The sequence below is a fragment of the Arctopsyche grandis genome, chromosome 3 (genome assembly GCF_051622035.1).
Source record: "Arctopsyche grandis isolate Sample6627 chromosome 3, ASM5162203v2, whole genome shotgun sequence".
Lineage (NCBI taxonomy): Eukaryota > Metazoa > Arthropoda > Insecta > Trichoptera > Hydropsychidae > Arctopsyche > Arctopsyche grandis.
This window is the reverse complement of record NC_135357.1, coordinates 37,511,994-37,525,881: the sequence shown is the minus strand read 5'-3', so window position 1 is coordinate 37,525,881 and position 13,888 is coordinate 37,511,994. Positions and strand designations below refer to the sequence as shown.

General features: G+C 37.5%; 1 protein-coding gene across 1 annotated transcript; it reads right to left on the bottom strand.

Moving 5' to 3' along the window:
- Window positions 1–831: 831 nt before the first annotated feature.
- LOC143909257 (uncharacterized) lies at window positions 832–13,662 on the bottom strand. Its single transcript, XM_077427165.1, has 11 exons — window positions 13,658–13,662; window positions 12,519–12,600; window positions 12,360–12,465; window positions 12,166–12,263; window positions 6,209–7,181; window positions 5,887–6,142; window positions 5,579–5,812; window positions 2,395–2,570; window positions 2,232–2,338; window positions 1,391–1,574; window positions 832–1,214 (listed from the first exon to the last, which is right to left on the bottom strand). The coding sequence occupies exons 1-11, from the start codon at window positions 13,660–13,662 to the stop codon at window positions 832–834; spliced, it is 2,604 nt and encodes an 867-aa protein (XP_077283291.1).
- Between the last annotated feature and the right edge of the window lie 226 nt (window positions 13,663–13,888).

Sequence of the window (13,888 nt, the reverse complement as noted above, 5' to 3'; positions counted from 1 at the left end):
GGCTATTGAAAAGTGCTAATTATATTGATTTGAATGTGCGATTGCTTAAAATATGTTATACTGTCTCGTCGGCAAGAGATCACTTTCTTTGCTCAGTTTACAATCTCCGTTGAAGTCACTGATATATCATACATTTTTTATGTGTATATATATATATGCCATAAAGTGATCTCGTATTATAAATGTATGTGAGAGGCAACAATAATAATTTTGTTTAGATTATATTTATTCTGCAAGCAGGTCAGTATTTCTGTCAGATCAAAGCATATAATAATATTCCATCATTAAATAGCTCGATTTATTTCAATGCTAAAAACGCATTCTTCAAGTCAGTCCAATTTTCTTTTAATTTTTAGAATCTATACTAATTATAAACAATCAGTATACATAGGGTAGATCCTACAGTAATTGGCAATTTGGATTTAAAATATAAATGAATTACTACCTTTTAAAAAAAAAAAAAAATTGAATTAAGTTTTGAAATTATATTAAAACATTACATTTCGTAGTAAAATAATATTCATATTCATTTATTTATGTAAAAAAAACCGACAGTTTTCAAATAGAAATCTTTTCCATATAACCATAACTCGGTTTACATTTCACCAAGTGACACTATGTATGTATTTCAAATTAATACCTACTGTGACCTCATATCCCATTTCAGACATAAATACTGACCTTGTATAAGTAAGTGTAATAATACTGTCTCGATAAATTGCAAAAACGGTTTTCCTCATCTCTCATCAATCTCATCAATGTGTCCGACTTTATAATAAAGTATATAATACTTTCACATGAATACAGTATGACTTGTATGTAGCTTCGTTATTATAGTACGTGTAGATTCTCGCACGACTTGGATTTGGAGTCTCTGGCCCAAACCCTGCCGAGGAGGCCTCGGACCTTGAGGCTGGCCGATAGGCGAGCTCCCCGCTGCTTCCTCGGAGTGCTCTGAGCACTCGTCGCTCCGACCACTGCACCACCCCTCGAGCTCCCACCACGCCTTCTGATGCAAACGATTGAGATATTAGTCAAATTGCACGGAGCGTTTGATGAGATTGAGGCTTTGGAATACCTGGTACGCTCGGGATGTTCCTGCTTCAAGCGTATCTGTGTCAAGAGTCCGACGAGGAGTTCGTCCACGTTGTGATTGATGCCTACGGACGTTTCAATGAATTTACAGTCGTAAGTGATGGCCAAGTTTTTTCCCTCTGAAACCAATGAGTATATACATATAATATATAAAGATATACTCAAACTTTAGTCAATTTGGTTACAGCATTTATGTACAGTACATTATACACTGTACAAAATCACTCAATTGCTATATATTACATATACATATGAAGAACAGTAGCAAAGGTTCTTTTTAATAGTTTTTTAATACCTTCAGTTGTGATCGCTCTACTTCTAACCAAGTCAACTTTGTTTCCGACGAGGATTCTCGCTCTGGACGGCTTCTTATTTCTCAAAGAGCGTAACCACCCTTCGGCTGTGCGTAGAGATCCTCTATCTGACGTGCTGTAAACTACACAGTAGGCGTGAGGTTCTGGACCTTCGACATCAGCATCCTGTACCAATGAAAACAACAATCAAATTAATTCTACACTTCAAGTACGCCATTTTGAATATCATAACCTCACTAACAGTCAATGGTGCCTTTAAGGTCTGACCGCACTATGCGTCAAACGAATGATCCGACACTTCACAACAGTGTGCGACAATATTAGGTAAACCGCACTTGAACGACAGCGATGCGACACCACGCAGTAAATTATGTCAATCATTCGTTCGGTACCTCGGAGCAAGATGGACGAAACGGACGCTATTATAGTATCTTTGATATGCGAGAAAGAAGAACAATTGAGAAAAACCAAAAGATTATGGCTACATGCTATTTCAAAGTCACGATATGAAGAATGAGAATAATTGTCGCAAGGCAACCCCCACTCAACAACACTTGCGTCACGTCGCGAACGACACCTTGCATCAAAGTTGGTCGAAAAGTCAACTTTGACGCACAGTGTCGTTCTCCGTCATGCGACTGTCGCGCAGTGTGTTATGTCTCATACAAACAATATTTGGTCGTGTACTGTTGTGAAGTGTCGGATCGTTCGGCTGTCGCATAGTGCGGTCAGACCTTTACACACAGATTTTGAATATGATAACCTAGCTAATTTTGAACCAAATTTGAGGACGTGTTCATTTGGTGTACAATAAACACTTACTGGTCCAATTCCGTTGATCTGATCCAAGAATATCAGCTCGGACTCCTCTCCAGCTAGCAGTACCGATACGGACTTTTCACCGGAGTCGTCATCTATCGAATGAAAAGCTCATTAAGTCGTTTTCAAAGTTTAAATTGAGATAGTATTGGCGATATCGATTCACCTATGCTGGTGTCGTAAGCGTGTAAATACTCAGAAGTCATGAATTGGCTGACGAGTGATGATTTCCCCACTCCAGGTGCTCCTAGGACCAGGACTCGGTATGGTGCTGTAGGTGGAGCACTAGCTGATGATTCTCGCGAACTGGCTAAGCTGGGAGGTGCCGTCAATCGTTCGGTACTGCAAAATTAATACAATTGAAAAAAAAATCAAACACACACACACACACAACAAATATGTACATATGTATCAGCAATGGGAGATTTTCTCCACTTGTTTCTTTTTGATCGTTTGATTCGTCCTCTTGCATCTTGATATATTAAAGTTCACTTGCTTTAGGCGAGTAGCTAGTATGTGAATACGCATCTTTTTAGTAGTAACTAGCTTATGTAAGCGTGGATATACTTATTGTGGTGTCACCCTAATGGTTTGCATGGGTTTCCTGAAACCCGTTTTTAAAAATCAGAAAGTTTCCGGAAACCTGTTATTAAATTTAAAAAATCATATAATTTTTGTTAAAAATTATACAGATGTTTCGTCGAATAAAAAATATTTTTTTCTTAGGTAATTTTGATATAACTGAGAAACAGCTACGATCAGAGCCGTAGCAATGTTTTTGGCGCTCTCTGGTAAATATCTAATTTGGCGTCCCTATGTTTTTTAATTAAATAATAACATTTTATTAAAAATTATGAAAATAATGTTTTGTGAAAAAAAAAATTATATTAGATAATATAAAAAAGTATTTTCTTTTTAGTTTATTTATTATTTGCATAATGTAACGAAAAGAGGAGGATTTTTTTTCAAATAAATACATAAATTTATCATTTTTTGAATTTTGAGGACTAAAACAACGTTTCGGAAAGTGATAGATCGGTACAAAAAACGTATAACGAAAGTGTCGAATTGATGCTGAAGTTCTATGAAGGATTTAAAAACAGATTTAAAAGAGCATTTGAAATAATGTGAAACGAGACGTGTTTTTTTGTACCACCCTCGATTCCAGGGAGAAATGTTCTGACCTGCAGTAATAACGGAGTCCAGTAAAATAAGAAAAAATGTCACAAAAGTGGTTGCACAAACATATGTATATTAAAAATAGCTATCATATGCGCATATGCAGCGATTGCACAACTTTTGCAAAAAATAAATAAAAGTTGTTTTTATACTCTTTTAATATTGGCATCCCTCGCATCCGGCGCCCTTGGCCCAATTGCAAATGCGTTGCTACGGCACTGGCTACGACTGACAAATTGTTAAATAACATGCCTATCAATTTACCAGTACACAAATCCTTCCATTATTTTTCAATTCAAGATAGAGATGAGTCTCGTTGGCGATTTAGGAGGATAGGGAACAATTCAACATAATCAAAAGAAGATCAACCAAGTTCATTTCCTAAGATTCTGTATGGAAATAATTTTTGAGTGTTAAATCAAGGTATACGAGTACATACAAAGGGGTTTATTACTAAACGATTGCAATCAGCTATAGTAGACTAATTGTCTCATTGTTAATTGAAGGGACACACGCATACGCAGTTCCAATTAAATATGTAGCTTCGGCGATATCTAGATATGACATTTTCCGCTGTTACTATCCCGAGTTCTATATTTGGAAGGGGAAGGACGAGACTACGTAATGAATTTTGTAATGGAGTCGTGTAATTAGTTGCAACGCACACGCTCGCATTTGATCCTGCGGCAGCTCGTTAGAGCTTGTTCCACTACTGGGTATATTTACTATTAGTTCCGAGTGCTAAAATTAGATAGGGCCCGTCTCGTATTTGATTTCAGGTAGCGCTTTATTTGCACTGAGGAAACGTGTCTACAGTTATGGTGAGGCGATACGACCGTTTTAACAGTTGGTACGAATGAAAGCGACCTGGCCATTACCCTCACTAATATATGTACATATCAATGGATGGCTTTGGAAAGGAATTAATTATTAAAATGAATATAAAAGGAATGATTTTTTTTCAACATAAGCAAAATATTCAACTTTGATTTGTCGAAAAAAAAAAAAATAGCGATTAAAATCGATGATAAAATATATGTAATAACAAATATAGAAGCAGTCACTCGACCTGACGTTGCACATGCCTGTCGTCGCTCGGCTTGACGTCACATGACGGTCCACCCCCCCGCTTCCCCGCGTCTCCTCGATTACTTCGTTCTGATTGGCTGTGTATTACAATCTGGCACAAACACACATACCCACAAACATGTCCACACACATCGCGTCCGTTTTTATATATATTATATGTAATATTATACTAGTGGGCATTTTCGGGATTTACCCAGAGCTTTTCTGATAGTTGAAATTTGGAAAAAAAAAATCAAAAGATTCCAATGCTGTAAGTAAATAAGGAAACCAAATTTTACGGAAAATCGTAAAATTTGGTAGTGTAAAAATATATAATATAAATATAAAAATATTTAAAATCGTGGAGATGAGTCGAATATTAAAAATCATCATTAAAATCGTGGAGATGAGTCAAATATATAGATATAAAAATATTTAAAATCGTGGAGATGAGTCATTTGGGAATTTAATTACATGTTACCAATTTTGTAAGAAAAGAATGTCGGATAAAATAACATTTCATAAAATATATTGTTTGTGTTTTTTCTCCGTCTGGGAATCCCGCTTAAAAAGTCAAAGTAAGCCAATACTATAAATATATACGTATATTATATTACTCGATTGGCTCTTATTTGAGACGCAAATGTATTTTCTCTTACTTCTTTATGATATATGTATGTACGTACACAATATTAAATTTGTAAGGAAAGATCAAAAGATGGCGCTGACGCTTATTAGGGAGTTTCTCTCTCGTTTCGCAATAACATCATTCCGACATTTTAATTATAATATTTTTTATGTATTGCATATATCTTTCTTCTTCGCTTTATTATTATTAAATTTTGACGAGAGACTGTCGTTGACAGATCCGCATGGCGCGTTTCCTTTCGAGTGACAGGGCCAAGACAAGTCAAACGGCGAGGAAGTTCGTTTAATTAGTTTGTGTGTGTGAATGCTTAGGTCAAACATATTTACATATGTATGTATGCTGAGGTTTGTTACGAGTTTCGATTCGTTACCCCTTCCACGTGTCCCGTCCGATTGGATCTAATGTTTATAATTTAATATATTAAACTACATAAATGTATTTACTAAAATATAACCTGGAGTTGCTACTGGCCACCGAAGTGTTGGATCTGGATCTTCTGCTCTTTAGACTATCCCCGCGGTTGACCACCCCTTTTCCGGTGATGCTGAAGTGTCTCAGACGATAGTATTGTTCTTCAACACCGGTGCTGGGCATGGAAGCTACCCTGGCTCTTTGAGGAGGCGGTCCCAGAAGTCCTCTGGTGGCTGTTTTCACAGACTGCGATCTGCTGTGATGAGGACTGCCATACCTTTGGAAGTGGAAATTTGTATACGCATGTAAGCAATTAATAGTATCGATGTGATTAAATAAGCTAAAATTTACCTCATTTCAATGTCGTGTATCTCCTGTTGTGTCAGTTGGTTGTTTACGTCTAAAAGCTGCTTCATATGCTCGTCTCTTTGTTTCTTCTTTTTCAGGCTCAACTTATGATGACTGCCAGAGTTTGTCGTAGAAGGAGAAGTATTAGAAACAAAGTCGTTCTCGTCTTTTAAGAGTATTGTGGATACGCTAGAATAGTCTAAAGAGAGAGATGCTTGCTGGACGACTATAGTAGCTTGGGGTATCTTTCTGTTGGGGTTATTTGAGCAGCAAGCGCAGCATCTGTACTGGCTGTTGCTGTAAGCTGGACAGGATTGATTGCAGCATCCAGATCCGTTATCTAATGGATTTGTTGTCACGTTTATATTGGCGTTAGTAGCTGAGGGTCTTCTGGACGAGCTTCTGTTTCCTTCTGCATCTTGCTTGAAAACGTCAAAGTCGTCTCCCGTCAATAGACAGGACGTGGGTCTCCTGTCGTTGTTGTTCCTGGATTGATCGTCTATAGTTTCGCTGAAAAAATCCACTCTGAGATCAGGCAGAGGTGGCGTCATGCTCTTGGTTTCAACGCTAGATTTTCTATTCCTCGATTTGGGGAAGGATCTGGAGTCTGTTGAGTTTCTCTTGTTCTTGTGAACTGCAGGTAGGGGTAGGCCGTCGAAGGTGAATTTAGTTTCGTTTTTGGAACTAGAAGCTTTGGGACTCTTTGGTGGTTTTTCATCCACGCTGTAGCTAGTGAGAAGCAAATCTTGACATTTATCGTCGGTGGGGGATGACGGAATCGGTACATCGAAGATGAACTTTGTGACGTGGTTCTTCTGATTGGGACTGCTGCCCGCCGAGTCGAATACGGATTTTGGTTCCTTGGCCGACTGGGATTCGGTGAAGTGCTCCCCACACTCGTCGAAAGGGAACCTGGTGTTTGTATCATGCTGATATCCAGGAGGTGCCGTGTAAGGTCCTTTGGAATCGTTGGATTTCACGTAATCGCTCTTTCGTCGTTCGTTGATGAAGGGCGTGTCAGGCAGACCTAGGTCCGAATCGAGGATGTCGATGATCCTGGTGTCGTTGGACTTGCTGTTGGTCCTTTGTTGTTGGTTGTTGTGCAATCGCCGCTGGTCAAGGCTGGAAGTGCTGTCCAGCGAGACGAGGATGTGGTCATTGTGGTTTGATTCGTGGTCGAGGCTATCTTCGGTGGTGTCCCCGTCCGTAGCTGTGACATTGGTGAGGATGGTGTTGGCGCTCTCGGTGCTCGTGTTTATTGTCCTCTCGGATGCTGTGCTACTGCCCATCACTATAACCTAAACATAAGAAGAAAGCTATGCATGAACCTTTTATACAAACCAACTGCAAACAGCTCAAAACAGGAAGAGAACATTTCAAGCACAAGGTTGTTTAATAGGACTTAAATGGCAGCTATTGATAATTTGTTTCAGGTCATGGTTTTGTAACTTGGGAACATCAGAGAGAGTATCCACTGTCTAAGTGCATTCGTGGGTGAACAATACAGACCCCCGGATTAAGCTAACCAATTTTACATGGGAACATGAGAGAGAGTATCCACTGTCTAAGTGCATTCGTGGGTAAAAAATAGAGACCCCGGATTACCCAGTGAGTGCCCGAACCAAGGATGCGCTAGAATTCTCAGAACCGGGTTGAGTGCGTACGACTCGCCAGGGTAAACCTACGTTCCTAGACAATAGACACGCCAACGGATCGGGGATGGTATGCGACGGTTTCGTGTGGACCTTTGGAATCATTGAATAAATTCTGTGAAGCGACTTTGGCCTTTCATTTGGATCCTGAACCCACTCCTATGCAATAGTATTTTACCTACGTCTACTTAATCGCTTAACTTGAAATCAGCTGATGTTTTGAATATTTTCCTAGGCTGACACCTTCCAATAGACTATGCGCATCGATTATTCCACTGCGTTTGCCGGGTTGCACTGGTTTAGCATGTCCAAGGCAGTGCTTATTGGATATGTTCACAAAACTTACTGGTACAATGCCAGATACTGAATAGGTATTCGTCAAATGTACATATTGCTTGCTAAACGAGAATTGTGATAGTTTAGTCAAAGTTCCAAATAGTTCAAGGGTAATTTCATTGAATATAGTTTTTTCAAGGCATTGACATGAGTGAGGTGGTTTATGATTGGTATGTGCACGCGATTTCAGAATAATTTTCATTTGTGCCCTGTAATTTGGCGGTTGTTCGCACATAATTTTTTAAGTTCTTTTTTCCACGTGTCATATTTTCATACATAAAAAATATTTTTCTTCTAAATAAATAAAAAAAAATTGGAGTTAGTGATGAAAAGTATTTTAGGGGTTTAAAAATGCTATTTATCAATTATGTTGTTATATAAATTATTTAATTATATACTTAATAGAATACTACATTATCGTTTGTTTATAAGTTAGATCATGAGTTATTACCCGATTATTTGAAGGATTATAGAATAAGAAATAGAGATATTCATAATCATTATACTAGAAATAAGAATAATTTAGTTGTAGGTAGAGTAAGAAAAAAAAGAAAGACAGCTGGGGGTGTCTTTCACAGGGTTGTGCTCATGTATAACGCCTTCCCTGAGTGAGTGAGTCGGGTCATCTAAGACTATGGATGCATTCTTGAGAGGTGCGAGAAAACACCTTTGTGAGGGACAGCACAAAATTAAGCAATGTAATTAAAATATGTAATTGTAAAATAGTAAATTAGCTAATTGGCTAAAATTATATATAAATAAATAAATAAAACAGACTGACATACATTAGTCAAGCGATGATAAATTTCGACAGGTTTGAATCTTTTTGGTTTAGTAATGTCATCGCGAATGGTGACACGACAACTCGTTCACAGATTTTCCGTAAACCGATGATGCGCTCCAGGCATTACGTATACGGCCATCTCTTTCTCACCCCGTCTGTTCACCAAGATCTCGTTTACTATGCCATTACGTATGCAGCCATCTCTTTCAAAGACCGTCTGTTCACCGATAACATGCATACGTAATGGCATAGTAAACGAGATCTTGGTGAACAGACGGGGTGATAAAGAGATGGCCGTATACGTAATGCCTGGAGCGCATCCTCGGTTTACGGAAAATCTGTGAACGAGTTGTCAGGTAACCATCGCGAATCCCGTACATTTATGGATTGACCTGATACATATACATATGCTCAATGTTTTTTTTTATTGACTGATGCCAAAATTGAATTTTAAAGAATTCTCAATTCCATAGATAGAATTGAAAATTTGTGGGAAGGTTGGGTTTTCGGCGGTGCCAATTTTTCAACGGCTATAACGAAGAAATGCAGTATCGCAATAGCCGAATTTGACCATATTGAAAAACAAAAATTCTGGTTCATCGGTGCGAAAAAAGTGAAGTGCTCGATCAAAGGGATGGATACGGACTTATCCGCTTCAATAATTTCGCCCTCCGGAGCCGTAAATCTCCGCATAATTAAAAGATTTCGAGGAGAGGACGGTGGGAGAAAGGGGAGGAGACAAAAAAGAGTGGAATAATCCTATCCCAGTGGATCCACCTAATAAGCGTTGCTTAATGTGGCGAAAGCGAATCCTCGACTCGAATACTACTACACTACTACTCCTTCCGCTACTGTGTGTATTACTATATACTACTACGATACATAAATATCGATTCGCTCGACCCACTTTGATGAGATCTCAGCTGGTAGTCCGATTTGCTCCGAAGAGCTGATAAGGCGGCCAAACCAGCCGTTGACCCCTTCACCACCACCACCACCGCCACTCGGAGATTCGATCGTAATGATTCAACACGCTCGAACCCTCTCCTTCCGGCGCGACGCGACGTCTCGTTCAACGAATCACGATGAGTTTTGGGATAGCGTGCATACTCGTTGTTCTCTGGTTGGAAGTGTTTGGGCATGTTATCGCGTGTTACACTTTCAAATGTGGAATCGCAATTTTCTGACGTTTTTAGTCAAAATTAGCATGGCTCGTTAGTTGGGCTTTTGCCTAGCGCCGAGAGGCGCCGGGTTCGATCCTGTGACTTGACCTCGATTGAAAAGAATTTATTCTGAGTGTATCTGTAATGCGGGTCTACCTCACGGCACCGGAAGTCAAAAGATCGAAAAAGGAAATATTGAAAAGCAAAGCTCGAAAATCGAAAGATCTCAAGTCGAAAGATAAAAAAAGGGTGCATGGTAAACGGTACTATGTATGTATGCAGTGGCGGACTGGCCATACAAGCGAACATGCCCGATGGCATGTGGGCCCCACTATCTGTTAGAAAATATGGGCCCTCAGTAAAATTAAATAACTTTTTAACTATTTCACGAGTGTAAAAATTTATAGGATATTGCATTTTGGGACCTAAAGTTTGGGTATTTCAACAAAACAAATTTCTTACGATATACAAAAACAACTAATACCTGCTTTAACAGCCCATGGATCGGTTAACTTTTTTTATTAGGCTCGAAATGTAAGTTTCAACATTTGCGTGGGCCCTTTTGCCGGGCCCATTTCCAACGTCAATATTATGTATATACCAATACCTATGTAACAACTACCTACTGAAATAAAAATGGTAATAAACAAATTTCCGTGAATAATATAAACTGAATTGCTTAAAACAATTCTGATAGGATGATTCATCATCAACCAGAGATTTAAATTTACTTCATACTTTCAAAATAATTGATGGATCTATTTCGCTTTTGCCATTTTTCTTGTACCTAAATTTGTTTATTCCCATTTTTGAAAAAAAAAAATTTTCCCCTTGGTTTTTAGCGTGATGGAAAGAAGAATATTTTGTTATATGGGGGGGGGGGGGTGGCAAATTTTTTTAACCCTGGGTGGGCCCCCTTTGACTCCTGGCATGCACTGATTTCAGTCCCAGTCCGCCACTGTATGTATGTACATATAAAATATAATATATATCAGTGGCATGCGGTAGAATTATCTCTCTTTTTGTCATACAGCCTTGTTTAATGTACGCGCGCAGTTACGGTAAGAAAAGCCTGTTCCTCTTGTATCCTGCTCGAGCAAATTAAGTGAGGATGTACGACGGGGGGGAGATAGAGTTTTACCGCACGCCACTGATATATGTATTTACTAATCGTTTTTCATATGTATGCATGGTAAACGAACATTTTCGATTTTTTCATTGTCGGTGCGGTGACGGTCACCCCTGTAATGCTGCTGGTCAGATTTGGCAAATATTTGTGACTCCAGTTCGATCGTTTCCTATCAGAGTTTGAAAATTTTTCTGATTTCATTGTTGGAACGATTGCTTGATTAAATTGGCTAAAAACCTTCGTACCTACTATTTCACCACTATTTGAGTATGATTAATGTTAAAGTTAAAATTCATAGATATCTCGTTAACCCTTTGAATGCTGAACAACATCGATCGGCGTTGTATTTTGAGTAATTAAAAAAATAACAGGAATACTACCCGATAAGCCCTTCCAGGTAGCATTGAAAAAATAAGCATTGAACATGGGTCGTGTAATCCGTGTCAATGTTTATGAAGACTGGTTTACACTGGAATTTCTGAATTTATAACCATAGTAGAATTTCTCCATGGAAATCCGTACTACTGAGAATTTAAATTGTGGCTTGGAATTTAGATTGTGAGCGTTATATTTTAGCAACAATGAAGAAGATGGAACTAGTTTTGGAAAAATACATTCATTAACAGACTTCTTTTGTTTATTTTATAATATAAAATAGGCAACAATGTTGCAAGATATATTAGGTAGAGAGTTTAAAGACACCTTTACAAAACTTGAAATCTTCGGCGGTAGTTCTCTAGGGTTTGTTTGGATTAGCTACAATTGTTATACCTGCTTTCGATTGGATTTCTAAATAATTCTAGTTTGAAATGTTGGCGAAATTTTCAGCGTGGCGGGCTTTCAACAGAAAAGACGTCGGCACTCGAATGGCTAAGGCGTTAGGCATTATTGGTATTTATTTATTTATTTATTTATTTATTTTAAACAGACCATTGTGGCATAACAGGAATTCCTAAAGCGCCACAATGGTCAAAAAATATAACACAAAAAAGAAAAAAAAAAAAAAAAAACAAAATAACAATTAAACATAAACATAAATACATCTACATATACATGGTATATATATATGTATATGATAAAATAAAATAATACTGAATCAAATTCGATTAATTTGGTCAAACTTGATTCCAAGCTTAATCTATCAAATTAGAGTTGAAGAGATCCAAAAATATGCTATTGTGTAAATAGCATTTAAGGTATAAGAAATAGAAATAGTACCTTAGGAACTGGAGATCTGGGTCCTGGTAGGCTGTTACGCTCCCGTCCTGCCCTGAAGTGCAGCCTCCGCAAGGCAGCTCCAGCGGTAGCCTTTGCACCTATCATACGACATTAAAGAAAAGCCGATTGAAAAAATACATACATACATACATATACATATACATATACATATATACATATATAAAAATATATACGTGTCGGGTTGGGACAGAGTGACCCAAAATGAGGTCGCACGCAAAAATTGTGCATAATTTCACCATTTTTCTTGGGCAAATTGATTTTTTTCGTCTTGTCTCGCCGCTTATGTAAGCGACGAACCAAGAAGTGTTAAGTGGGTCATTTGCGGCACTCACCTTTGGTGGGGGATTGACGGGGGGTGGCTGGGGTCCCCGTAGAAGGGGTGGGACCACGTACCGCCAGTGGGCTGCCATCGTTCTGCAAAATAATGATCATTTTATAAGTATAATTTGCTATACGAATCATTTGGTTACAAAAACGACAAGTTCATTTTGCGCATTCGGTATTTTCCTATTGCATACTCCGTTTGCTTGAATGCGTATAACAAATATTTTATATGTATGGTAATGGCTGTTTATTATATGTATGTAGTAGCGTTTGGGAAATGTGTATACCGAATGATTTTGATTTTTAAATGCTTTTTATTATTACGAAATTATGTTCACAATACATCTTATATCTATTTTAATAGCTACTGATCTACTGATCATTTTCTATTTTACAATTTAATTTAATTTGGTTAGTAATCATAGTATTATATTATTCTAATGTTAATCTACCGCATAATAGGAAAAAGAGCTCAAAAACCTATTTACAATCATTATAAATGTTTATAATACATCTAATACATAATATTAATTAAAGACTCTCTAAAGTCGATGACTTAAATCAGATTGTGTTTAGGTAATCTGTGTTTATACCTGAAGGGTAAAGACATTTTGTTGTAATCACCGAGACTCTTCACAAGTGTGTTAGTATGGTTATTAGTGATTCTTTCATAGAATCTACTGGTTAGTTTGTTAGTAATGTCTGTAACAAACGGAATATTATATATGGCATGCAGTTTTTTCAAGTTAGTATATATGGGTGTATCATAAATTATTTTTAGGGATTTATTTTGTATGACTTGGAGCTTGGAAAGATTAGTATTCGAGGCGTTATTCCATACAGGTAAAGCATAGGTTAATAGTGGTAATATGAGCGCGCAATATAATTTTATTTTATTTTGAGTTGATAAAGAACTATGGCGATTAAATATTGGATATATTGAGGATATACCCCGCATCGCCTTGCATTTCGCTGCCTCAATGTGAGGTGCCCATCTCATTCTTTTATCAAACGTTACTCCTAAATATTTTATTACTGACTGCCATTTCAGACTTTCTGTATACCGAATAGTTTCTATGTATGGTAATGGATGTCTATATATTTATTTATTTAACGTTTTGGACCATTGTGGCAATACAGGAAGAACCTCATGCTCTACAATGGCCTACATAATAAAGTAAGAGAGGGAGAAAACAAAACATAAAACAAATTAATACATAGAACAAAAAGCAAAAACAAAAAAAATAAGAATCAAAAAATTACAAAAAAAAGAAAAGTTAAAAATAATACTAATTTATAGTATACTAGATGTTTTACCCGGCTTCGCTCAGTATTTGTAATTTATTTATTTATTTAAAGTTTGGACCATTGTAGCATT

Excerpts from the sequence above, each read along its gene's own strand:
- LOC143909257 (XM_077427165.1), bottom strand. Across the intron at positions 12,264-12,359 it reads ACTCTGTCCCAACCCGACAC|GTGCAAAGGCTACCGCTGGA; the intron begins GTATATATTTTT and ends GTCGTATGATAG. Across the intron at positions 1,215-1,390 it reads TAGAGCGATCACAACTGAAG|AGGGAAAAAACTTGGCCATC; the intron begins GTATTAAAAAAC and ends CATTGGTTTCAG.